The 27,273-nt window shown below is 38.6% G+C and overlaps 1 protein-coding gene across 2 annotated transcripts in view; it reads right to left on the bottom strand.

The window, feature by feature from the left end:
* The window catches only part of LOC150081066 (putative peptidase C1-like protein F26E4.3), a 130,170-nt gene that overhangs the window by 35,037 nt on the left and 67,860 nt on the right, over positions 1-27,273 (bottom strand). For both annotated transcript variants that reach the window (XM_090381871.1, XM_090381872.1), the window contains exons 4-5: positions 16,124-16,214; positions 11,366-11,507 (exon numbers count right to left, since the gene is read on the bottom strand). In XM_090381871.1, coding sequence (XP_090237997.1) covers positions 11,366-11,507; positions 16,124-16,214 — 233 coding nt within the window. The remainder of the gene's footprint in view (positions 1-11,365; positions 11,508-16,123; positions 16,215-27,273) is intronic.

Here is a 27,273-nt window from a genome sequence, read left to right as displayed (position 1 = left end):
AACGTACAAATTGCAACTAACATGATTTGAACGAAGTAACAAGTTTGCAAAGCTTTAAAAAAAAGGAATGAAGAGAAGATTGTGAAATTTTATTTATGTTTTTATACAATTGAAGATTTCAGTACAGGGGAAACATATTTCACCATAATAATGCAAAAAACCACACAATTCCAGCTATCGGTATTTCTGCAAATGCAATAACATCGAGTTTACGACCCGTTTATAACTGATTGCACTAACAGAAAAGCCCCACAAACTGGAAAGTGCAAATTGTTTTAATGGTCGCGACCTCCAGAAATGTGCTTTAGAAAAATGTCACAAAGGCATTGAAAATTGGTTCTTATAACAGAACATGTGATAATGATGAAAGTGTGCATTTTAGTGGTAGCTAATTTGCACTATAAAAATGACCTTTTAGAGAGTTAAATAGCGAAAATTTCAACTTCCGGGGTTGTGGAACAAATTACCAAAAAACAATGTGTTACTTGGTTCACATTACGATATTTTCACGATACCGATGGTCTCTGAAAGGGATTAATATCATAAAGCCAGGTACACTGTATTGTATAGCTGCACGCATGGTTTGAAATGCGGTATTTATGAATGTTTAACATTCATTTTTTGCAATTAATGTTCATATTTTCAATTTTGTTAATATTTGACACTTTGAAAAAAAAAAAAAAAAAAACCTCGTAAACCCGGGAACTCGTAAGACAAGAACTGCCTGTATTGTGCAAAACGATATGTGGATTAGGACCAGGGGTGTTCCACTGTGGGGGGCAAATGTTGATGTGTAAGAGCAGATATCTTTTAAGGGCACAAAATGTGATATCGTTGCAATGAAATTAACAGTAGGAGAGCTTACTTAACAAATATGGGGAAAAAGGAGGGGCACAAGGTTATTACCGTGTTTGGTAAGATTTTTGCAACTCCGCCGAATGCTAAGTTTTTATATATATTTAGTTGTTTTATTGACTTAATTGTTATACTGAATTATTATTATTATTATTAGCATATGGTGCAAGGAAGCCTGAAACTTATGCTGCATCAGCCAAAAAAAAAAAAAAATTTCTGAATTACCCTGAGAAAAAGAGACCCTGAGAGAGAGAGAACACAAGAATCAGAAGTAAAAGGGAATCATCAAGAAAGAGAAGAATGATGATATCCAGCTCAGGACCCTGGGTGTGCCAAGCCCATACTCACCAGATGTGAGCTCCTGCAGTTAGTTTGTTTTCAATAAGTAGCTTTATAGTCCTAGTCAAACTCCTTAGTTTATTTGAATTTAGATAGCAATTTTGAAAGTTAATTAGTGTCTGTAGATCTTACCATTTGTAACTTGCTGCCATTATTATACGATATGGAATGGTGTAACGTAAATCCTGAACTTCATAGTGTAAGGTTTAACGTAAAACTAAATAGCGAAATACTTAGCACTGTATTAGAAATCTGTTAGATTAGTATAGATAACAGTGTTAACAGGAGAGACTGCTTCTACAGGGATGGGATACACTTAAATAGAAAGGGTGCAAGAATATTTGCTGATTCTATCGAGGCAGTGTTAGGTGGGTCAGAAAACTGCTAGCTTGGGGGGGGGGGATAGAAGGAGGGGATAGAAGGAATAATAGATTAACAGTAGTCACTGGCAGAGGTGAAAGTGATTCTTGCACTGCTTCTATTGGAATGAGCAGCAGCCTGAAAAACAAGATGCAGGGTATTTCAGAGACTGCTGGGAGTCACTGCAGTACAAGTAAACACATGGGTTGTGTTAGGGTAGCTAAGAATAGGAACAGGTGCATGTATACTTGCATGTACACCAATGATAGGAGTTTAGTAAATAAATTTGATGAATTTGAGGTATTGCTCAGAACATCAAAGGCAGATACTGTTGGGATATCAGAGACGTGGTGTCACACAGATATAAGGAATGTACAACTGGAATTTGGGGAGTACAATGTGTAGAGGAAGGATAGACAAGATAGGAAGAGAGGAGGGGTTATACTATTAGTTAAGAAACACATAAAATCCAAGAAAGTGAAGCCAGTCGACATCGCTGGACAGTGCAGTGTCGAGTCAGTTTGGTGTGACGTAAGCATTGGGAGATCAAAATTGAGAGTAGGAGTGTGTTATAGGCCTAATGACTCTGATGAGAATAATAAGGAACTGTACAGGGAAATAGAGTGGGCCAGTAAATCAGAGAGTCTTATAAGAGGGGATTTTAATTTCCCAGAGATTGACTGGAATTTGTGGGCTGATCACTCACACACTAGCAAGGCTTTCCAATACCAACTATTGGAAGATTGTTTTCTACATCAGCATGTTCGGGAGGCAATTAGAGGGAGTAATACTCTTGATCTGATTATCAGTAGTGATTCTTCATGCATTAAGAATCTGCAGATAAAGGAACCAATAGGTGGCAGTGATCACAGTGTGCTGAAGTGGGATTTACTCAAAGAGGTAACTACCATCAGGGGTAAAGGGAAGGCTTTTTGCTTTCGTAAAGGTGACTACGGCGGTCTGAGACAGTATTTAAATTCTATATGGTGGGACCAACTGATGATGTTATCAACAGCAAATTCAAAATGGGAAGCAATCAAAGAATTTATCTTAGAAGCTACTAGACTTTACATACCAACTAAGAAATATTGTTCAAGGTTTAGGCCTAAATGGATGTCAGATGAACTAATGAGACATGTGGCAGAGAAGAAAAATGTATGGGATACATATAAAATAATGGGTGACATGGAAGCCTATGGTAGATATAAGCTGGTCTGTAACTAAGTCACAAAGGAGATTAGGCAGGCAAAGGCAGATTATGAGAAATCCTTGGCAAAGGATGCAAAGAAAAACAATTAGAGTTCTTGACCTATGAAAGGTCAAGAACTCTAATTGTTTTTCTTAGAAAACTCTAGAAGGAAAGGGATGAATCAGATTGGTCTACTGGATATTGATAGTTCAACTGTTGATGATTCTGCTCAGGTGGCTAACAAACTAAATGAGTATTTTGCATCTACATTCACCCATGAGGAGTTATTCAGAGAGGGGAATGCCAGAGGTGAGTTAAACTCTGGCAGTGAGCTGGATGATTTTGTAATAACTGAGAGGAAAGTGGAGGAGAAATTGTTGAAGATAAACATAAAAAAAGGCATATGGGGTGGACAGGATCTATCCAGTTATATTAAAGGAGGCAGCAAAGGAAGTAAGCAAGCAAGCCGTTAGCCATAATTATGAGAGCTTCTTTGGACTTAGGGGAGGTACCCATGGACTGGAGATGTGCAAATGTGACCCCAATTCACAAGGGAAGATCAAAGGCTGACAAGTAATTAAGGACCTGTGAGTTTAACTTCTGTTCCAGGAAAATTAATGGAGGCACTGGTTAAAGAAGCACTGCAGGATCATCTAGAAAAGACTTCAGTTACAGCTTGGACACAGCATGGTTTTGGTAAAGGAAAGTCTTGCCTGACCAATTTGATTGGATACTATGATGTGGTCACAAAGGAACTGGATGCAGGGAATAACTTTGATATCATATATTTGGATCTTAGAAAGGCTTTTGATACTGTTGCACATGGAAGACTGCTGCACAAATTGGAGCAGTGTGGCATTGGAGGCAAATTGCTGCTATGGATAAAGGGATGATTGAGTGGGAGAAGACAGAGAGTGGTAATCAATAGACACTGCTCATTGTGGACTAATGTTATTAGTGGAGTCCCTTAGGGTTCAGTATTGGGTCCACTGTTGTTTTCTGTATTTATAAATGATATTGATGATGGTATATCAAGCTTAATGTCCAAGTTTGCAGACAATACGAAGGTTGGCAGGGTTGTTAAGGACACTAATGACAGTACAATGCTGCAACAGGATCTAGAATAGTTGAGCAGAATGGCTGAGAGGTGTCAAATGAAGTTTAACATTGACAAATGTAAAGTACTACATATGGGAAGCAGCAAACCCAGAGTGACATATCAACTCTGTGGTACTACACTGACAGTGATAGAGAACAAAAAGGACCTGGGGGTAATTGTGCAGGCAGATATGAAGTTTTCTGAGCAGTGCAGATGGTCTGCAAGAGTAGCTCATTGTGTCTTGTCAATGATATACAGGAATTTTTCTAGCAGGGATAAGGAGGTGATTATCCCCTTCTATAAGGCAATGGTCAGGCCACACCTTGAGTACTGTATACAGGTCTGGAGGCCTTAATTTAAGAAGGATGTAGAGCTGTTGGAACGAGTACAGAGACAGGCAACAAGATTAGTGAATGGAGCAAAGGGTTGCTCTTACGAAGAAAGGCTTAAATTTTGCAAACTACAGTGTCTGGCGACTAGGCACCTGCAAGGTTATATGATTGAGGTGTATAAAGCCTTGAATGGTTTGAGCATGCTCAATGCTGATGGAATTCTTCCTCTTGCTCAGAATAATCATTTGAGAGGGCATAAATTCAAATTGAGGAAAGACAGAGGTAGAGACAGATTTAGCCAGCGGGTGGTTGGTTGGTGGAACAGACTTGCATTCTTTGTTGTGGAAGTTGATAGCCAAAATAAGTTTAAGTCTGAGCTGGATAGGTGTTTTTTTTTTTTTTTTTTTTTTTTTTTGGCTGATGCTGCATAAGCTTGCTTTCTTGCATCATATGCCTCTACTAATGCTAATAGTGTTATCAATTAATCAGTAAAATTTATTAATCTTGTTAAATTTCACTGTTAATTAAATTATACTTGAACAGAATCATGACCCAGACTAGAGCAGCAAAGCAGCGAGCACAAAGTAGCGGTAGTAGTGTGGCTCATGGGAGAACCGAAAGGGGCGATTCTCCAATGCATCACAGTCTTAAAAAAATGTAGAACAGGACATAATCTAGCCAAAAATCTAGCTAAAGGAGGATGTCTTTGTGTGCGCTAGGTGCAGAGACTGAAGAAATTAGATGGCAACTCAGTTTTCTGATGGGCACATCTATGAGAGTTTGAGGTGTACGGTATATGCCCCTAAACCATTTTAAATGTAATTACCACGAGGAATTCAAAAAAAATTTACTATAAAGAAGTTGGTTAAACAGAGGTCCGACTGTAATTAAATCAAAAATTAAGCAATTTTAAAATACATAACTGATTGATTGCACCATTAAAATGCTGGGGATGGGGCCCCGCTTGCCCCACCATAGTTTTGGCTCTGGATACTCAATAATTACATTCAGGATTTCATTTGTAAAATAAATGATTGTTTCAACAATAGGCTCACAAATTTTCAAAAAAAAAATAACAATGGACTCTCGCAAGCCCACTATAGCTCACCACTGGGTGCTTGCAGCATCTGGAGACTAGGCACCTGCCAGGTGATCTGATTGAGCTGTATAAGGCCTTGAATAGTTTGAGCAGGCTCAATGCTGATGGGATACTTCTGCTTGCTCAGATTAAGAACCTGAGGGGGCATAGATTCAAAATGAGGATAGACAGTCGTAGAATAGATGTGTGGAAGTTTGCCTTTATCCAGCAGGTAGTTGACTGCTGGAACAGACTTCCATCTGTTGTTGCAGAAGTTGATAGCTTAAATAAATTTAAGGTTGAACTAGACAAACATTTGGAGTGACCGGATGGGCGAAATGGGAATTTTTTTTTTTTTTTTTTGGCTGATGCTGTATAAGTTGCTTTCTTGCATCATATGCCTCAACTAAGGCTAATGGTAATGTTGAGGAAAAATTCACGAATTACGATTAAATTTGAAAATAACTGCAATTGTGCTCACACATGATAGGAAGGAGAGTATATGATAAGCCAATCAATTTGGCCACGGAGAATGTGCAAGGCTCATGGGGTAGAATTTTTCTCAGCTTACTCTGTGCTTGTTTAACAGGAGAGACTGCTTCTACAGGGATGGGATGCACTTAAAGAGAAAGGGGGCAAGAATATTTGCTGATACTATTGAGGCAGTGTTAGGTGAGTTGGAAAATGGCTGGCTTTGGGGGGGGCGGGGTTACAGAGACAAATAAATTAACAATGGCCACAGACAAAAGTGAAAGTTATTCTTGCTATGCTTCTATTGGAATGTGCAGCAGCCATTAAATTCAAATTTTAGGGGAAAAGGTTTACACTGGATTGTACGAAGTCTTCTTTTTTCTTATCTACTTCTTTTCCCCCTTTTTTTGGCCAGTGCAGCAAAAGTTTGTGGTTTCCTTGCATTATATGGACATATTATTAAATATATCTTTCAGTATAACTTCTTTTCTTTGATTTAGTTTATATGAAAAAGGAGAAATCACAGATATATTACTTTTTTTTTGCAGAAATGGGAAGTTGATTATCCAGACATGGATTATCTGAAATTTCAATTATCAAAACCAGTTCAAAGAATGCCCAGATAATACCACTCACATGCCCTGTGCATGTATCAGTTTATTTTAAGACAAAGAAATATTGTAACATTATCTACTGGTTGCAGTAAAACATTCAACTGTTAATTAAACACCCCAGGGGCTCAGATCTGGTGAGTATGGGCTTGGCAAACCCAAGGCCCTGAGCTAGATCATTGTTTTTCTCTTTTTTGGTGATTCCTTTCTACTTCTCTTAATAAACTCAATAATCTTGGCTTGAGAGGGAAAATTAACCTTCTCCTCGAAGACTACCTTACTGATTGTCCATTTGTCGTAAGAACAAATCAATCATACTCCAACATGCCTTATTATGGGTGATTTCAATTTGCCTCTAATTGATTGGAGTAAATGGGAAGGAAACTCGACATGGGGAACAAAATTTTTAAATCAACTAGATGACTGTTATTTGTATCAACATGTCAGGGAAAGTACTAGAGAAAAGAATATCCTAGACCTCATCATCACACATAAATCAGATGACATAACAGGGCTGACAGTAGAGGAACCAGTAGCAGGAAGTGATCACGGAGTTCTACGGTGGATGATGATGAGAGAGGTAGCAGAAGTAAAAGGCAAAGGAATGGGTTTTAATTTCAGAAAAGGAAATTACGATGCCTTAAGGTACTACATGGCCTCTATTAACTTGGTAGATATCGCGCAGAAAATGAATACAATTGAACTGTGGTACGCTTTTAAAACATTAATCACAGATGCCTCGAATGCGTATATACCATTAAAAAAAATACTCCACGAGAAGGGTTACAAGTTGGATGAACAGTGAAGTTACCACATTACTTGAGCAGAAAAAGGTGGCATGGAAAGGTTACAGAGCAATAAAAAGTACTGAAGCCTATAACAGCTACAAGGTGATGTGTAATAGAGCCACAGAAAAGGTTCGACAGGCAAAGGCAGTTTATGAGAAATCACTAGCAAACAGAGCAAAGAGGGGGGATAAAGAATTCTTCACATATATAAATGCCAAGAAGAGCAGGACAAACCAGATCGGACCTTTACGTAAGGGAAAGGGGATAGTAATAAATACACTAGCTGCCGCTGCAGATGAACTCAACAGTTATTTTGCATCGATATTCACAAATGAAAAGCCTTTTGTGGCAATGGGAAATTGTGGGAGCGAAGTTAAAAAATATGTAATTAACGATATTGAAATTTCGCAAGATTATTTAATGAAAAAACTTTCGAGCCTACAGACCAGTAAGGCTCCTGGAGTTGATGGAATATACCCTATAATCTTAAGGGAGGCGGCAAGCGAGTGCATTGAACCATTGAGTTTAATTATGCGAGCATCACTAGACTCTGGGGAGATTCCCTTGGATTAGAAAAGTGCAAATGTATCTCCCATACATAAGGGTGGCTCTAAAAGTGAAGTTGGAAATTATCGACCTGTCAGTCTGACTTCAGTAGTAGGGAAAATCATGGAGGCAATGATCAAGGGTGGAATTCAGGATCATTTGGATCGAAGTGAGATTCTCAAGGATACAAAGCATGGTTTTGTAAAGGGAAAATCATGTTTAACAAATCTGGTTCGCTATTTCGAAAGGGTCACTTACGAGCTGGATTTAGGGAATAATTTTGACATTGTTTATTTAGATTTCAGCAAAGCTTTTGACTCAGTCCCACATGAGCGGTTGCTTTATAAGCTGGAACAGGTCGAAATCACTGGGAAAATCCTTAGATGGATAGAAGGATGGCTTCAGGGCAGGAGGCAGAGATTTGTGATAAATGGCTGTTCCTCAGATTGGGTTGATGTAAGAAGTGGGGATTCCCCAAGGATCAGTATTGGGACCACTGTTGTTTTTAATTTTCATAAACGACATCGACGAAGGGATAGAGGGCGTGATGTCTAAATTTGCAGATGATGTTAAAATTGGTAGAGTAGTTAATGATCACTGTCAAGCTGAGCTTCTTCAGAGAGACCTAGACTTCAAGAATGGTCAGAAAAATGGCAGCTATGCTTTAATCCAACAAAGTGTAAGGTATTACACCTGGGAAACAGTAATCCCAAAATAACTTATTCACTTGGTGGAGTTCAACTAAACCCAGTACTGGAGGAAAGGGACTTGGGTGTTACGATACGGTCAGACATGAAATTCTCTGAGCATTGTAAACAGGTTGCAAGGAAGACCCATGGTGTCCTGTCGATGATCTATCGAACTTTTGCAAGTAGAGATAGGGACGTGATGATCTCATTATATAAGGCTTATGTTAGACCACACTTGGAATACTGTGTTCAAGTATGGAGACCACACCTAAAGAAAGACATTGAGCTTCTTGAAAGGGTGCAAAGACGGGTAACTCGCCTGGTGAGATCGGCAAAAGGGCGTCCTTATGAAGAAAGACTTCGAATATGTGGGTTGCAGAGTTTGGAAACTAGACACCTTAGAGGAGATTTGATTGAGGTGTTTAAGGCTCTGAGAGGCATCATTAAAATAAATGAGGACGAAATTTTCAAAATTATAAATGATGCTAGAACTAGGGGACATAAATTGAAGTTACGGGGGAAATGTTTAGATTGGACTGCAGGAAGTTTTATTTTAGCCAGCGAGTTATAAATTACTGGAATAAGTTGCCTTCATGGGTGGTAGAGGCCGACAGTTTGGGGAAATTCAAAGGTCATCTGGATAGTACTTTCGGATAAGGGAAGCGCATAGGATGATAGGTTTAGTTTTTTTTTTTTTTTTTTTTTTTAGTTATTTATTTTATTTTTATCATTGTTTTGTTCGGATTTTTTTTTTTTTTTTGGCTGGTGCAGCATAAGCCATAGGCTTTCTTGCACCATACGGCCGTTACTAATACTAATATCTGTTATTTCTCCAGGGGAGTACCTCAAGGCTCACTTCTTGGACCTATCCTGTTTGTTCTTTACATTGATGAATTTCTCTCTCTTCTTCCATCTTCTCACCTAGTAGCATATGCCGATGATATTTCCATCCTGATCACAGATAAAGACCCTAATCAGCTTCAACTCAAAATCTCTGCCTTGCTCTCTGTGATGCATAGTTGGCTTCAAAAGAATCAGCTTATACTCAATCCAGAAAAATCAAAATACATGGTGTTTAGAACGAAAAACAAACCACTAAATGTTGATTTAGACGTAACATACAAAGAAAAACAACTTGAAAGGGTGAATGAAACCAAGTTTCTCGGAATCTGGCTAGGTGATAAGCTAAGTTTGGCAGAACAAATGATAACCCTACGAAAGAAAACCTCATCCCTAGCGGGAATACTCACCAGGGCCTCTGCCTGGGTGTCTCCTTCCCTTCTCAGACTAGTATTCCTTTCTCTAATTCATGGGGTACCACCAGCCAAGAAAACTTTGCAAGAATCAACTCCATTCTCAATCGATGCGTTCATTCAATTTTGGGCCTTCCCTGGAACACATCGGTTAGTTCGAGATACAAGGAAGTGTGACTCCTCGGCATCTACCAACTGCTACAGAAAGCCAAGGCAATCTTTGTTTATAATACATTGAAGACATCAGAGTTTCCCCCTCTCTTCAGATCCTTTTTCATAACCATAGATGAAGAAGAAATTATCATACAATCTAAGAAATGAAGCCAACCTGAAGATTCCGCTTTTCAGAAAAGCCATAGGTCAGAAAAGTATAAAATACAGAGGTGCTAAAACCTGGAACAAACTTCCTGCAAAAATCAAAAATGTCACTTCACTTAATCAATTCAAGAAATTACTAATTGAACACATCACCAGGGTTGTCTGATTCAAATTACCTTCCACTCAACTCTGGGATTTTAAAATACCAACATGGAAATAATGTACAAATGCTAAAGGAAGCAGTTGGCAAATAGTTTGTAAATTTCTGTGCAGACAACTCATCATTTTTATTGTCTCTCATCATTTAATTGTAAAAATGTACAAAAAAACTAATTTATTTCTGTCTTTTCTGTTAAACATTACCTGTACAATTCCACATCATTTTTATTGTCTCTCATCATTTAATTGTAAAAATGTACAAAAAAACTAATTTATTTCTGTCTTTTCTGTTAAACATTACCTGTACAATTCCAGAACTGTATATTTTTCAATTGTATATTTATCATTTTTAAGGGAACACCCCTAAAAAGCCATTGGCTTGTGTGTTCTCCCTCCCATTTTGCTGTTATCTCCCAAAAAGTGTAACATGAAATGGGGATAAATAAATTATTATTATTATTATTATTCTCTCTCTCTCAGGGTAACTTGGGAATTTTTTTTTATTTTTGCTGGTGCAGCATAAGCCTCAGGCTTTCTTGCACCATATGGCTAATAATAATAATAATAAAAAGACTAGATTTGGATTTGCTCTCTTTAATTAAGCTATATCAGTTGGTATAATCCAATTGTGAAGTGTTCAAATTAGATTTTAACATTCCAATTGTGAAGGGATCAAATTAGAATATAAATGTAGTTTTTCCTTCCAGATGGTAATAACTCAAGTTCCTAGTTCCTTTAGGAACTTGAGTTATAATGCATTCATTACAATAATGCATTCACCACCTTGAAGAAAAATTACATTTATATTCTAATTTGATCCTTTATAAAATATTTAAAAATAGTTTTAAGTGTACTGTGATCTGTCTCTGCCATGGCTTGTAATTTATATATCTGTAGCCAAGTGAAATGTATCACATCATCCATTGTGTTGTAGATATATCCATGAAATCGCCATACAAATGCATGGCAATTTTCTTCAGTAATACACTGATATAGTTGAAAAACTAAATAAAAGTGTTAAAGTTAATAGTTTGGTAACCACAAATTTAACAGAGAGAGAATGAAGAGTCAGTTTTAGAATGAAGAGTCAGTTTTAAAATATGCTTCCAAGTTGATTAATTCAATCAATTTGGAAACAAACAAATATATTAACCAAGCTGGTAATTCCCAATTAATTTGAATAACTGACATCCCATCATACTAGTGTATGGTACTATGTGATGTTTCATGAGTATCAGTATATTTTCACTAGGTATGCTCTGTTCAGTGATATCATACCAGTTGTTGAAAATGCCCAGGAAGCAGAACAGTCTCCTTGATCACGGATTGATTGAATCAAGCCACCCCATTTTCGTCTGGCATCAAACTCTTCTGGAAGTTTGCTGGTCATATCCACGTGAATCTCATTCATCTCAATAGTCTATAAATATAAAGAAAATACATGAAAAGTTGCAAATTTAGAAAACACAGGTCAAAGTTTTTTTATAATCTGATCCTATGTTACATTACACTTTTATTCCAAAAACAATAATATGTTAGTATTATTGTTTTTGGAATAATAGGATAGAGAATTTCTGGTAAATGGTAGTTGTGTATAACAAAAATAAGTAAAAAAAAAATTCATTTTATTATAATGAAAGAATAATGGTAGGACAGTTCAATAAACATCCTTGTTTCCCAAAAAAAAGGATGAGGTTGCCCACGGCCAATGAGTTAGATATAAATGATTTTTATTTAGACGACTGTATATGTTATATCTCCTTCAGCAAAAAGTGGATCCCCACCATTATATCCATCATAACCTCAAGCAACATGATCCATACTGCATAACTGAAGAGATAGAGAGATGCAGGAGTTTCTCTGTAGAGCAAATGTGGTTTTTACTTATGTTATTTCTCTGTGGGGTGTGGACCCCACACCCCAGCCCATGATTAAGTTTGTTTACACCTTGAGGCCTGCGTAGCCGAGTGGTCAGGAGCGGGAGTGCAGTATCACACGCTCTTTGAGTAGACCGGGGTTCAAGCCCCTGACTGCTGAATACGGTCGATCTGCCAACCCACACTGGACCAGCGTGGCAGATTAAGGTCCATTTCCCTCAGCATGAATTGTTGAGGAGGCTTCCATCCTGCAGTGTGTTGATAATGGCTGCACTTTACTTTTACACCTTGAGTAATATAACTTGGTCACCATGTATACTGTACATTGTGCTTTTAATCTTGCACAACGGGATATACACAGAATTACTAACAGTCCTACCATAGCGGAAGTGCAGATAGAGGATATGGGTGTTGTAGACCAACAAGAATTTGCCAGTATTCCACCTACTTGATTCAAGTGGAACCTGAATATTATTAGCTAATCAGTGTTTTACATTCACCAGTAGAAATCTTAATTGTCATCTTTGGAATATCCATGACAAACTGCTGGGAACAAGTATAGTATCTTAGTAGCCAATGGAGAAAATTTGGAAGATGGAAGTAATGTCAGATGTTTGGAAAACAGAAGACCCTTTCATATGGGTTTGAGCTAACTGGTTACAAGAGGAGGTGTGGAGTTTTTCTCCTTCAGTTGATCTGAATTTATTTCTATCCCACAAACTGGCTGTGAACACATGTAGCTACAAAGCATAAGCAGAGATGCAGATCTCAATGGAAAACCAACCATTGTACAAATCTCCAGGTATCTTCTTTCAGACAGAATAGTCAACCATGAGGTCTGGAGGCCTCATTTCAAGAAGGATGTAGAGCTGCTGGAACGAGTACAGAGAAGGGCAACAAGATTAGTGAATGGAACAAAGGGGTGCTCTTACGAAGAAAGGCTTAAGTTTTGCAAATTACAGTGTCTGGAGACTAGGCACCAGCGAGGTGATCTGATAGAGGTGTATAAAGCCTTGAATGGTTTAAGCATGCTCAATGCTGATGGGATTCTTCCTCTAGCTCAGAAAAATCACCTGAGAGGGCATAAATTCAAATTGAGGAAAGACAGATGTAGGATAGACGTGCGGAAATTTGCCTTTAGCCAGCGGGTGGTTGGTTGGTGGAACAGACTGCCATCCCTTGTGGTGGAGGTTGATAGCCTAAATAAGTTTAAAGCTCAGCTGGACAGGTATTTTGAACGAACAGAGGGGTGAAGTGGAAGTGGGGTTTTTTTTTTTTTTTTTTTTTGGCTGATGCTGCATAAGCTTGCTTTCTTGCATCAAATGCCTCTACTAATGCTAATGCTAATGATCATCACTCTTGTGCAAAACATTACTTTATTTTTAAAGATTGAAATTGTTTCCAAGAACTACACTGAAAATTGTTACAAAATAAATGAATTTTGTCATGGCTTTAGCTTTGAGTTTTCAATGGAATAGTATTAGCGTTAATATTAGTGTTACTTGTGACAATGATGCAAGGAGTAAGCTTATGGACATCAGCCAAAAAGAAAATTACCCCACCGCATATTTCTGTCCCTTCTAAAAGTTTTCCTAATTCTTTCATAAAATTTATTCAAACTACAGTAGACTCTCAATTTTCCTTGATAGATGGTAAAATAAAAATCCCGGATAATCGATTTCCCGGTTAATCAAAAAATACAGTAAGTCCCCGACATACGTTCCAGGAATTCTTACGTAAGTCGAGTTTTACGTAACTCGTGAATGACTAATAAAACATTGCTCCTATATCTGTGATGTGCCAAAATTACAAAAACCACATAACATCCTCAGAAGAATGAAGAAAAATAGTTATATATATTTTTATATATTAGTTATTAGTAAATTAATAAGAGGAGTTTACCTCAATATAGTACGTGGAACACTTCCGTATAATACCCTCCAGAAATTAAAACGGAAAAAACGAAATTAAAATGAAACGTTTTAATTTCTGGAGGGTATCATACGGAAGTGTTCCACGTACTATATTGAGGTAAACTCCTCTTATTAATTTACTAATATTATTATCAACGTAGAACATATTGAGTATTACAGCTCTGATTCATACTATCTAATATATATTAGTTATATATATATAGAAAAATAGTTATATATTTTTAATTAGTTCAATTAAAAACTTTATCTGGGGCCAGCGACGAAGTTGCTGGAGTGGTACATAAGAAAAGAAAACATTAAAAGAAGAAACTGTACAGTAAAAACTGATAAGTATTTTGTAGCCTTGGTTGCTTCACCGCCTCTTGTATTCTGTCTTTCTCCTTTATTATTGTGTTCACTGTTGACACTGACAAATCTAAATTTCGCACGATACTTGTTCGTGTTTCACCATTTTCAAACATCCTTGTTTTAATTTTCTGATCCAACTCGATCGCTTTCCTTTTTTTTCTTTTTTTTTTTTAATAGATTTATTAGTACCGCTGTCACTTATTCTCTTAGTTGGCACCATAATAATGGTCAAAATGAAATTTTCTGTAAAGAACTTCACAGGGTTAAGGCAAAAACTCACTATTATCACCCCACATGAGCTCACATTTTACTCAAGCACATTTCTGGATGTCACTGCCATAAAACAAAAACAATTTACACTTTCTTGGTTATTGGGCTTTTCTGTTAGTGCATCTAATTATAAATGGATGGTAAACGGGTATATTGCCTTTGCGATAATACTGGTAGCTGGAATTTTGTGGGATTTTACGTTTTTATGGTGAAATGTGTATCCCCTTCACTGAAATCTTTATTCATATAACAAAAAAACCTTTAAGAATCTTCTCTTCATTCCTATTTTTAAGCTTGTTACTGTTATCCCGCTGTGGAATTTGTGCATGCTGTGATCGTCATTATTGATTGCTTATTATTATTATTTTGTTTTAAATTTTACAATCCTAAAAAAGAAAAACAGAAAAAAAAATAGAATGAAAAAAATAACACAAGTCAGGGATTTAGTACAGTACAGTATTTTGGATATACATCCAAAAATATTCAGCAGCCTATGTAAAAAATATGGTGATGGATAAAAAACTTACCACACACTACTGGCGTGTCCAATATGATGCTTCCCTTTATTTTTTTCAATGTTGATTTTAAAGCAAATAGCTTCCCATTATTTTTTACAATTTCGCACATGGTTTGGTCACCAACATTATAAATTTATTAGAGATTTAACGGATGCACTGTTTTTTTATATATTAGTTATATATATCGTTTACCCATCATTTTCATGATTTCTAAACAAAAAAAAATTTTCGTTATCCCTGACATAAACAAAGAAACAAAATGTTTCCTTTTGCGGTGCGACGAAACACAATTGAAGCGATGCACTAAAACAAACTAAACATTTGTTCTCTCTTTTTTTTTTTTTTTTTTTTTGAGCATCGGGGTTGGGTGTGAAGACAGTGGGGGTTGCAAAATAATCTCCCAATGACGAATTTATAACGCCCTGCTTGTTGCTTATTTACAACTCGCAAAACATCTGTTTATACCTATTGTAGTTATTACTTGAATTTTATGATTTCTTGTTTTTTTTTTTTTTTTTTTTTTTTTGGAGTCTTGAAGTGTCCCGGTTAATCCGTTTCCCAGTTAAAATGATCCCGGTAAATCGAGAGTCTGTTGTACTTATTTCCACAACACCAGATTGAACTTTGTTCTAACAACAATCACTCTGGTTAAAAACAAATTTTAACACCTCTATCCTATAACCATCCTTTTTCAATATAAATTTATATACCATTATGTGTGTTATCTGAAAAATAATAAGGATGTCATCAGTATTTAGTTTTCTCAATCCATTTAAAGATATTTCAATCAGGTCTAGTTTCCAACTAGACCTGATTGAAACTAGATTGAAACCAACTAGACTGTTCCCTTTAAAGAATTACCAAATAATTAAGCCTTATAATCACACCAATTAATTTCTACGATTTGGTGCTGGTAAATGCTTTCAATATAGAAGAATTGACCAAAAGAAGTGGGCAATATTTTATCAAATATAGATACAGATATAGATAATATATATTTGTCCTTTATATAGATATATAGGACAAATATAGATTGAAAATAACAAGAAAAAAAAGGCTTGTGAGATAGATAGGTCATATGAAACATACCGGCCTGTAAGGTTTAAATGTTCCTAGTCGGCGCCGAAATCCTTCATCTAATGTTTTTCCCCAGAAAACAGAATAATTTGATGCTTTCCATCTGAAAAAAAAAAATAAGAATAAATAATAATAATAATAATAATAAATGGATAATGTCAAAGAGAAATAATAATCATACTGCATTGAGTGTGCCGTATGATAAAATCAGTGGCGTTCAGGCCTTAGAGGGATTGGTTCTAAAAGTGAGACAGTCTCCCGAGAAAGACTGTGGAGCAAGTGGCACTGTCTCCCATATGGCTACCACAAGAGAAGAGCAAGACCATCCAGCCCCAACAACTAGCACAGTTCCTATGCAACTGTGCTAGTGACCAGGAATGAATAAAACGCCAGTGCATAATGTGGAGCATCGAAATGAATACGTACGTCACTATATAAATAAATTATACACCATCATTTCAGACACAACGACATACGAAGAGGTTGCACCATCAGAGTTCAACAGCTTAGTTAACAAATATAACAAAATGCTCACCACCTATAGGAAAGATGACCACATCACTATGGACCAACTTAAACAAATTAAAGCCCGCATATTCAATATCCCAACTTTATTCGGCCAAGTAAAATTACACAAAACAGGATAACTAATACGTCCAATCATGTCATATAAGAATTCAGCTTTTGCTTCCTTAGCCATGTTCATCTACCCAATTCTAAAACCACTCCGAGACCTCCTAACATGTAACATAAAAAACTACGATGCTTTATTCATTAACCTCAAAGATCTCCATATCAAGAAGGATATGAAGTTATATTCACTGGATGTGACTTCACTATACACTAATGTAAATGTACCTTACGCCTTAGACATATTCATAGTCTGGGCCTACTTAAACGATGACAACATAAAAATTAATAACACCAGACTCCCCAAAGACAGAATATTCGAACTAACAAAACTATTAGTAAATGGTAATTACATTCTCTTTCAAGAAAAAATATACAGGCAGGCCTCGCATAACGCAATTTTCAGTTAACGCTATTTGAAAAATTATACCACTTTTCGCTTAACACGATGCAAATTTCCAGTTAACCCGATCTTTTTTTTTTTTTTTTTTTATGCGATAATTGAAAAAGATTTGAATTGCGCGTTAAGCTTACGCGAGTCGTACGGTCAATAAACAAACGTTTGCCTGTTTCCCGCCTCGGTGTGTTCCATCAACCATCGGAAGAAGATGTGTTACTTGTTTGTCTCCTGCTAACAAAGTCAATGCACACTTGCATAAAAATACTAATTTTTAAATGAGCCAGATGAAAATGTTACCGCGAAGGAGATAACGGTAAAAGAATTAGATGAAATCTTTGGTATCGCAGAGAACCTCAAACAGAAGGTTTGATGTTCTCTGCAATATTTATTTCGCCATGGCCCAGAGAAGATTGTTGTCGGCTATAGGAAATTGATTGATGAAAAGAGAAAGTCAACACTGTTCAAATATTTCCGCAACAGTCATTTCTTCATTGTGTATTTTATGTCAGAGGTTTCCAAACTTTCTCGGTTCACGGCGCCCTTAGTGTCTCAGTAATTTTTTCAAGGCGCACCCAGACCAAAAGAAATACCTAACAGTTCCGTTTAGTAGTTAGGTCCAAACAACTTAATAAGAAATGCTGCAACTGTGAACTACCTCGAGCTAGTAGTTCGCGCGGTGTCCGACAGATGTCGAGTATCGCTGTTTCCCTCGAAAATTTAAAATATTCCGCGGCGCGCAGTTTGGGAACCGCTGTTTTAAGCAATAAACATTTAATTCCATAATTATTTTCATTATCTTTTACATTGTATACAGTTAAAAAGTTATTTAAAAGGTATTTTTAAAATTCTTCATGTACATTCCAGAAGGTCAAGGATCAATTATAATTTTTCCTATTGATTATTATATTCGATTAATGTTTCCGTTTTGCGCGATGCGCTCGCGGGACGAATTAATCGCGTTAATCGAGGCCAGCCTGTACAGACAGATTTTCAGCCTCCCAATTGGGCTAAACATCAGTGGACTCATTGACGAAAAACCCCTAGCGGCGAATTATATAGTTATGTTGTGTTTGTGAAAGCTCCTCAAAAGTTCGTTCAAATTCTGGATTACTTTTGGAATTAGCGATTTTAAAGTAGTGTCGTCGACTCTATATTAGTTGGTGCATGTATTTTTGTGGCTAAATTTTAAGGGAGTGAGAAGTTATTAAAGTTTTCTAATTTTGCTTTGTACAGACATGCTACCCCGCTGTTGTTTGTATGTAATGGCCGCTCCCACTGTAGTTCTGCCTGTGGTATGTCTTGTAATGATTTTTATAGTGTCAGTTAATACTGTTCCTGCTGCTTGTCTGCTTGATTAACTGTACTTTTGGAACACTGGGGAAATTGTTATTATTTCTATAAAAAATTCTACTCGCTACAAAGAAGACTATGGGGTTCTTAGTATTGTTACCACATTTAGGGATAAATTAATTAGCAAATGGTCGGCCATTGCTTCTTCCGGAAACAAGTCACGTGAACAGTGCTTTCTCCTGTGATTGGTTGCTGGAATTCCTGCATTTGAAAACTGCCATGAACCTATATTTTAATTATGCTGTTGCTTATTTGCTTAAATTTATAATCCCCTTATTTCATAATGTGTTATACAGTATAATGAGTGGAATTCATTCAATTGTCTCCACAATCAGTATAGTTAATTAGTGCCTTGGAAACTTGATCAAAACCTTCAGATCGTAACAGCGCGCTATTCACAGCGCCCCCTAGCAACTGTGCTGCGAACTTGCTCCTCAAGTGCAAATTAAAAATTATCTCCTCAGACAGCACAACCCCTAGCCCAACAAACTGCTGGTTTTCGTCATTGCTGCATTTCATCGCTACACTTGTGCTTTGCTTTTCATCCTGCACTCCCTCCAACTGACATGAGCGGGAGGGAAAGTTCCAGTTCTGCTAGTGAGGAGGAGCCTGAAACAGTTCCGGAGAATCCCCCTCCAACTAGTATCCCGCCAAAGACCCAGCTAAAGAGTGGATATCTCTCGATGAAAAAAGAAAAGAAGAAGAAGGCCAACAAGAAAACTAAGGAGACCATGGAGACATGGGCTGCTCTCCTCTGCTCGGAATTTGTGACCCAAGATGAGGGGCAACCACTGGCATTGGCCCCTGACCAAAGCTCTGTTGCTGAACCCACTGATGCTGCTCCTCCTTCTGGGGCAATGGCCTCCACCCATTCAGAGATTAAAAGCGTCACCCAAACTATCACACCGACAGCTCTTGCCAACGCTATCGCAGCTGGGTTAAAATCCTCTCCTAGACTGGGGATACCACCTCCATCTAGTGTCACAGAAGGTGGACGCACTTCAGAGCCAGCTACCCTTCAAAAAACAATCTCTCGACTTCGTAGGCAGTTGATCGCATTCCTAAACCACGACTCCAGTCGCTTCACCAGAAGTGCAGGTAACCGTGTGCAGGAGTTGTGGTCCACCCTTGAGTCAATTACAACTGAGCTCCTCATTGACAATGAGAGGCTCAAAGCTGTGAATGAAGAACTTCAGTCAAAAACTGTAGTCCTGGAAAAGGTCATTGATGCTACTGGCAGGCCCCAAATTTGTACTAATGCTGACCCTGACTATATTGAGACTCCATGCCCCCCTGGGCCTGCTGTGGATGTCACTTCCTATGCTGCTGCAGTGAAGTTGGGACAGGTGCCCCTTGCCCATGGCATGATACAAACTCTCCATGTGCACCACCCAGAGAAGAAGCCACAGCATCTACTACTGTTGAGAGCAAGTGATACCTCAGAGCTCAAGACTAGCAATGACGACAAAGATTTGGTGCAAAGCACTATAAGGGCTGATTATAAGAATCTAAAAGTGAAATCCCTTAGACCCATTAGGAACAAAGGAGTCCTACTGGAGACCGCAACAAAAGAAGACCTAACAAGTATTGCCACATGTGGTACTCTCACAAATGCAGGAGTGGTCATAGCTCCTCCTAAAAAGTCAAATCCGTCAATCATAGTGTACGATGTTCCAAAGCACAGTTCCAACGACGAATTACTTGAGGATCTGTTCCACAGAAACCTACAGGACCACGGATTCCCCTGGGAGGAAGTTAAGGCTGAGTGGTTTTTGTTGCAAACCACTTTTAGGTTTGCAACAAAATCAAAATCTAACTCTACAGAACAGAAAGTAATTAGCTTCTCCCCACGGATTTATAGAACTGTTCTCTCTACAGATAGATTATTCCTTGGTTTCAGTGCACACCGATTTCGTCCGTTTACAATTGTCACAAGGTGTTTCCTATGTCTGGGATATGGGCATACCTCCCAACGCTGCTCTCACAAATCTCCATCCTGCGGGCATTGTGCCAGGAGTGGACATGTCCAAGCAGAATGTCCCTACTGTGATGAAGAGCCCTCTTGTGTGAATTGTAAAAGGAACAGGCGAGCACATAACCATTCTCTCCGGGATATTTTATGCCCAGAATACCAAAGGGCTCTGGAACTCATAAGACTAAGGACCGCTGATGCCTAAACCAACAAGAAATACCAGTTGTGTCCCCGCTCCAGTCCTGCCCACTCTTTCTGGAAGCCTAAGAGGAGCCCCCGTATCTCAGACTAAATACTTGAGAATGATGCAAATAAATGGGCAAAGGTCTCGCACAGTTGCAGATGAAATACACCAGGCCACTGAGGAGCATTCAATTGATGTTGTTCTGATTCAAGAGCCGTATGCTGCAAGAATACAACCCCATCCAACCTCTAAAATTACTGGCTTTTCCATACACATTCGAGTCATTCAACCTGTCCCAGTGGATCCTAAAACATGTATAGCAGTCATAAATAGGGATCTCGATGTCCTGGTTGTCCAGGGCCTCTGCAATCAGTTCTCCATCTGTATCCAGATTACATCTACAGATCAATCATTCTACCTGATGTCACTGTACAGCCCTCCCTCAGGTAACATCAATAAAGCACTAAACTTTTTGGAATTCGCCCTGAATTTTATTGGCTCCAAACAACTCCTGGTTGCATCTGACTTGAATGCAAAATCCCCCTTCTGGCACAGTGCGGTTGCCGATGGCTGTGGCCAGCTTCTTGAGGACTTTGTCCTCAGCCAAATCTTATTATCCATAACCAGCCTAGCCAGTTCACTACTTACTCTAGCTCCACTGGTGAATCTAATATTGACTTAACCCTCTCTACAAATGACCTACGTCAGTCAGTTAGTTGCTGGGAGGTAACTCCGGATCTGACTGTTAGCGACCATAGAGCCATACTGCTCCATCTTGACTTGGTTCCACCAAGAAACAACAACAACAGAGCAAGGCCAACTGACTTCATTAGATTCTCTTCGAGAAACGTTAATTGGGAAGCATATGACAGCTCCAGAGAACTGGACTTTCCAAATCCAGACCCATCGCAGATGGACTCGCTAAATGCAGAGGATTTGACCACCTTTATCCAGCACTCCATACTCAGAGCCTCATACAGGTCCTCAAGGAAGAAGGTGTTCCGCCCAGCAATCTGCCCATGGTGGACCCGGGAACTTACCATCCTTCGTAAGTCAGTCCATTCTGCGCGCAAGAACTACCAGCGACACCGTGATTGGCCAGCTCCTGATGTCGAACGCTTTCATAGGGATTATATCGCCAAAAAGAATGAGTATACCAAGGCAACTGCAACCAGAAAGAGAGAAACTTGGGCAAATTTCGTAAAAGAAACCAACCGTACAAATCCATGGGACCTGGCATATAAGATCTTGAGAGAGAAAACCTTCTCCCCAGAAATATTCAACACTGTTTCAGTAGACGCTCAGAAAACTAAGTGTTGGCAGGATTCTGCCAACCTTATTCTAGACAAACTGTTTCCACCTGATGACATCTCTGAGGATCACCCAGAACATTCAGCAATTCGAGCTGCCAACAGCAATTATATAGCAAAAGAGCAAGCCGACCCATTCACACTGGAAGAACTGGAGCAGTCCTTAAAAACATTAATGCCAAAAAGTGTCCAGGCCTTGACCTAATAGAATATATCTTCATCATCCGCTTTCACACACTGCGGCTGCACCATCTACTCCTTCTGTTCAATAAATGCTTGGAAGAAGGATGCTTTCCAAAAGAATGGAAGTTTGCCCTCATTCGCCTCATCAAGAAACCTCACAAACCACCAACTGACCCCCGCAGCTTCCGCCCTATTGCCCTGCTGGCTAACCTTGGTAAGGTCCTTGAGCGACTCATGGCTCACAGGGTTGTCTCCATGCTACAAATGCATGAATTGGTCTCACCATGCCAGTATGGCTTCACCCGTGGAAGGTCGTGTGAAGAAGCTCTTTTCGATTTGGTTTTACATATTGAAAGTTCTGAAGAAAAATTCGAATTGGCCATCTTCATAGACTTCGAGGGAGCCTTCGACACCTCTTGTGGGATAGTGCCTTGGCACGCCTTCGAACTGCTGCTTGCCCCCGGCAATTATACAGCCTCTTCCAGAATTATTTTTCCGACCGAGCAGTTATTCTCAAGTCGAAATTCCAGGAAGTCACCAGATCAGTAAATCGAGGCTGTCCCCAAGGGTCAGTCCTGGGATCCCTCATTTGGAATATAGTCCTCCAAGGCTGGCTCTCCCGCACCTTCAGGAATGCAAAAATTGTGGCCTTTGCTGATGATCTCACAGTTGTGGTGTCAAGGCATTCACGGAAGGCCATTGAAGAAAATGCAAACCAGGTCCTTGAAGATCTCTCAGCTTGGGCCGCACTTAATAAGCTGCATATCAACCCAATGAAAACTAAAATATTGCTATTTAAGAATAGACTGGATCTCAGGCGCCCACCGCAGGTAAAGATATGTAACGCTCAACTGCCAATCATCACTGAAACCAAGGTACTTGGAGTGATTATTGACCACAAACTCAGCTTTCTCCCACATCTTGTTAATCTACGAAACAAAGTTAAGAGATTCTCAGGAACCATCATACGCATCTCTAAGAATGATTGGGGACTCTCCAAAAGGTCCCTACGGTTGTATTACAATGCAGTATTTTTACCAATTGTGACCTATGCAGCCGGAGCCTGGTTCCATCGGGTAACTCTTGTAAAGATGCGAGACAAGCTTTGAACCATCCAGAGGTCAATGTTAATGGCAATCTGCCGAGTGTGTAGAACGGTCTCCACTCCTGCCATTCAGGTCATTGCGGGAGCACTTCCGCTCGATCTACATGTCATCTTCCGAGGGTTGTGCTTCCGAATTACGAGAAATATCCCAACAAGGATCCTCAACATTGAAGTTAATCTGGATGCTGACCTCAAGGCTGAGATGACGCGTTGCTACAACGAGCTCTTCAACATTTGGCAAACTCGATGGCATAATTCAACACTGGGCATTGTCACAAAAAGATTCCTACCTGATGTAACCTACACTGCTACTAAATCTGTACAGTCTTGGTTCACCCCTTCACTAGAAACATCATACCTAATTACCGGACACAGATCCATGAATGAAAAATTACACTATCTGTGACTCCACCCAACAGATCTCTGCCATTGTGGAGCCAAAGAGAACTGGTGGCATGTACTGTTCGAGTGCATTACGTATGCTGATCTGAGACACAACCTTGTCAGCTGTACACAGATCTCTGACGAGCATCTAGAGCTCTTCCTACAGAACCCTAACAACCTCCCTGCACTGCAAACCTACTCAGCTGAAGTCATTAAGCACAGACGAAGGATTAACAGGCCCCCAGTGGCAAACATCGAGGACCCAGCAGTGAACTGAAACCAACCATGTATTTCACCCCCCCCCCATCCTGCTACATGGGCTGTGGAGCTTGTTTCTGCGGCCTGTGTTCAGGGAGGAAAACACCATCTCTCTCTCTCTCTCTCTCATCCCCCCCACCCCTTTTATTTTTTATTTATTTATTATTATTTTTTTATTTATTTATTATTATTTTTTATTTATTTATTTATTATTATTATTATCATTATTTTTTTAATTTATTTATTATCATTATTATTATTTTTTTTTTCTTCGCGTTCTACAATCAGTCACATGGTTGTTGTTTTTTTTTTTTTTGCGTTCTTCAGGGTTGCTGTCACTTTTTTTTTTTTTTTTTTCCTGTTTCGCGTTTTACAGTGACATTGTTTTTTTTTTATTTATTTTATTTATTTATTTATTTATTTATTTTACTTTCTTTTGCACCACGGGAAAATCTAAATATCTATATCTATATATATATATATATATATATTTTTTTTTTTTTTAATTTATTTATTTTTTTATTTTATTTTTTTTTTCTCTCTATCCTCTTGAGTGGGCCCCCTAGAGGAATCTGGCCCACCTTTTGGCAACATCAGGTGGATCAGTCTCGTATTGAGACAGTACGTGTTTAGCTGAGACTGGCCCACCTTCCCGTGGTGTGGACGAGTACCCAGAATCATCTGTCCAGGTGACTGATGATTCTGGGTAGCCAAGTGGCCAGAACAGAACAACAGAACACACACATAATACACACAAACCGACGTCACACACATATCTGGCCCATTTGTAGAGATACTGATTTTCACAGAGACACGAGGCGGAGTTGAACTAACATTCTAGGAGCTGCCCCTTACAAAAACACATGTCCACACATGTCCACATGACGAACTATACTGTTGCACAGTAAGTTCTCCGGCCCTCCGGTTCTCCGTTCAGGAAGCTCAGGCGACCCTGACGGAGACCTGCCAGAGAATAATGGGCAGCCTGGCTACCTCCTAGTGGTGTGTGCGGGCAACGTGGGGTCCCATCTGGGGTCCTGCGGCCAAATGCCAGGACACACAACAGAACCCAACACAAAACTACACATTCAACACACTACACTTTTTCTGGCATTTACAGTTTTCTGTATTTCTTCACAGTGTACATATGGCGCAGATGTGGGAAACCACAGGTGGCGCCTGACCCTAACACTATGCACACTATATGCCAAACGCCCGACACTATGCACACTATATGCCAAACGCCCGACCCTAACGCCCGACACTATGCACACTATATGCCAAACTATACTTAGACAAATAAGAAAAGATCCATCTTGATCCATTTATACCACAGATCACATATTACGGAAGATATCTAGATGACATCCTAATTATCACAGATCATTTGACCATAAACAATATTCTACAGGTTTTTAATAACATCCATCAGAGATTAAAATTTGAATTAGAAATTGAAACAGAAACCCACTCCATAAATTTCCTTAATTTTACCATACACGGATTAGACCAAAAACTAAATTTCAGCACATATAGAAAACCCACTAACAAGGGGATGCTTCTGCATTTCCACAGTTATCATCCATAACCATACAAAAAATCGGTCAGCTGAACCAATTTCTTAACGCCTTTAAATATTCTTCCACCCAGATTTCTCTAACCACTGAAATAAACGAATTAACCAGAAGATTCTCAAATAGGGGTTACCCGCTAACCTATATAAACAAAGTTAAAACGATAGCCCATGATAAAATAAATAACAACAACCTCGCAACAAACATCGCACAAAAATCTGACAAGACCAAAATACATTTCATCAACATTCCATATGTCGAGTACTGGTACAATAAACTTAACCAAATATGCAAGGGAACTGACATGAAAATCACAGCAAAACCCATGAACAAATTATACACATTCTTCAGAAATCGATCTTCAAACACCACATTCCAATCACAGCATGACCTAGTACATAGCATCCCATGCAAAAATTGCGACGCTGTTTATGTAGGATCTGCCATAAACAGCTGTTCCACTACCATGGAAGTAGAACAGCTTCGAGCAAAACAACACGAAGCTTTTGTGCGGGCGGGTCGTTCAAAGGCATCGGAACTTTCGTTCCACGCAATAAATGAACGACATTCATTCAGCTTTAGTGAAATTAAAATTATAAATATTCAACACAACTACCACAAACTACTTATTGCGGAAACCTTAGAGATGAAACTACATGAAACTTCAATCAATATCCGTAGACCATTCCTATTGTCCGACGATTGGTCACTTATACGCATGCGTGAAGAATAAACACTACAATATAAGACAAAAGTTTCGGATTAATTGTGAGTTGCTCTATTCCTGTGAACATGATGCCCCGAAAAGTTCTAGTCCGACTTAAGGAATGTAGAGAACAATCCCCGCCCTCCATATCCAATTTTTTTAGACCCCTAAATTTAACTCTAAAGTCCAGCTACAGGACCAAAAGAAATAATCTGTCCATATTTATTAAGCAGTTCAGACCTTCAAAAATCTAATTTTATGCCAATCCATGTAATGGTTTCCTTGCTGCCAGAGGTATGGTGTTTAAAGACGTCTTGAGCGCTCATTGTTGAGACCGCACGGTCTGAACGTAGTGGTTCTGACAGTAGGGAAGATTTCTCACATGTTTTGCAAAATTGATATCGCCTTCCCCATGAATTATTAGCGAGTTGGACTAGGAGAGTTGGAAAAGAAGTTTCCTATATCTAAAATAAAGGTAATCCCTGTTGATTCATAATTTATATTTTAAAAATTGTACTTAGGTACATTACTTCGATGGTGGGATTCAAAATCATATCTACCGATCTAGCGAGAGGGGCGACGGTGATTTCACCACCTGTGCTACCCATGAGGCCCAGTTATTTGGCATTGAAGCATTTGATATAAATACGATATTTTATTTAATATTCTTTAATCCAATTCCAGTTATGTTTTTCACCGCTTTTCGATTAACCGCCTACTGTCGGTGCTGTTTATTCTGATTAAGTGGAAGTCCATTGTAGCTATTTTATTTTAAGTAAAATATTAAAGATTCCTATTTCTCCCCTAGTGGTGTGGTGGGAGAGAAGAAATGAACTACGTTCCTCATTATCAGTAACAAAACAATAAAAAATGCATGGCAAAGCATGTTTGTTGTTTGGTAACTGCAACATTTAAAATATTCTTAAGGGGAAAATGACCTGTAGATGGTGAGAGTTTACATTTAAGTTTAAGTGTCCGTTACTAAGTGTGACATCATGAACAGTTTTGGATACACTTTTGTTTAAGAGATTGTTTTCACTGCTAGTTCTGTTAACTGTCAGTTTTAAGTGTCCTTTTAACATGAAGGACACGCTTTCGCTGCCGTG

This window comes from Mastigoproctus giganteus, chromosome 9 (assembly GCF_048544385.1).
Source record: "Mastigoproctus giganteus isolate SK-2022 chromosome 9, ASM4854438v1, whole genome shotgun sequence".
NCBI classification, from domain to species: domain Eukaryota; kingdom Metazoa; phylum Arthropoda; class Arachnida; order Uropygi; family Thelyphonidae; genus Mastigoproctus; species Mastigoproctus giganteus.
This window is presented reverse-complemented; position numbering and strand designations above follow the sequence as displayed.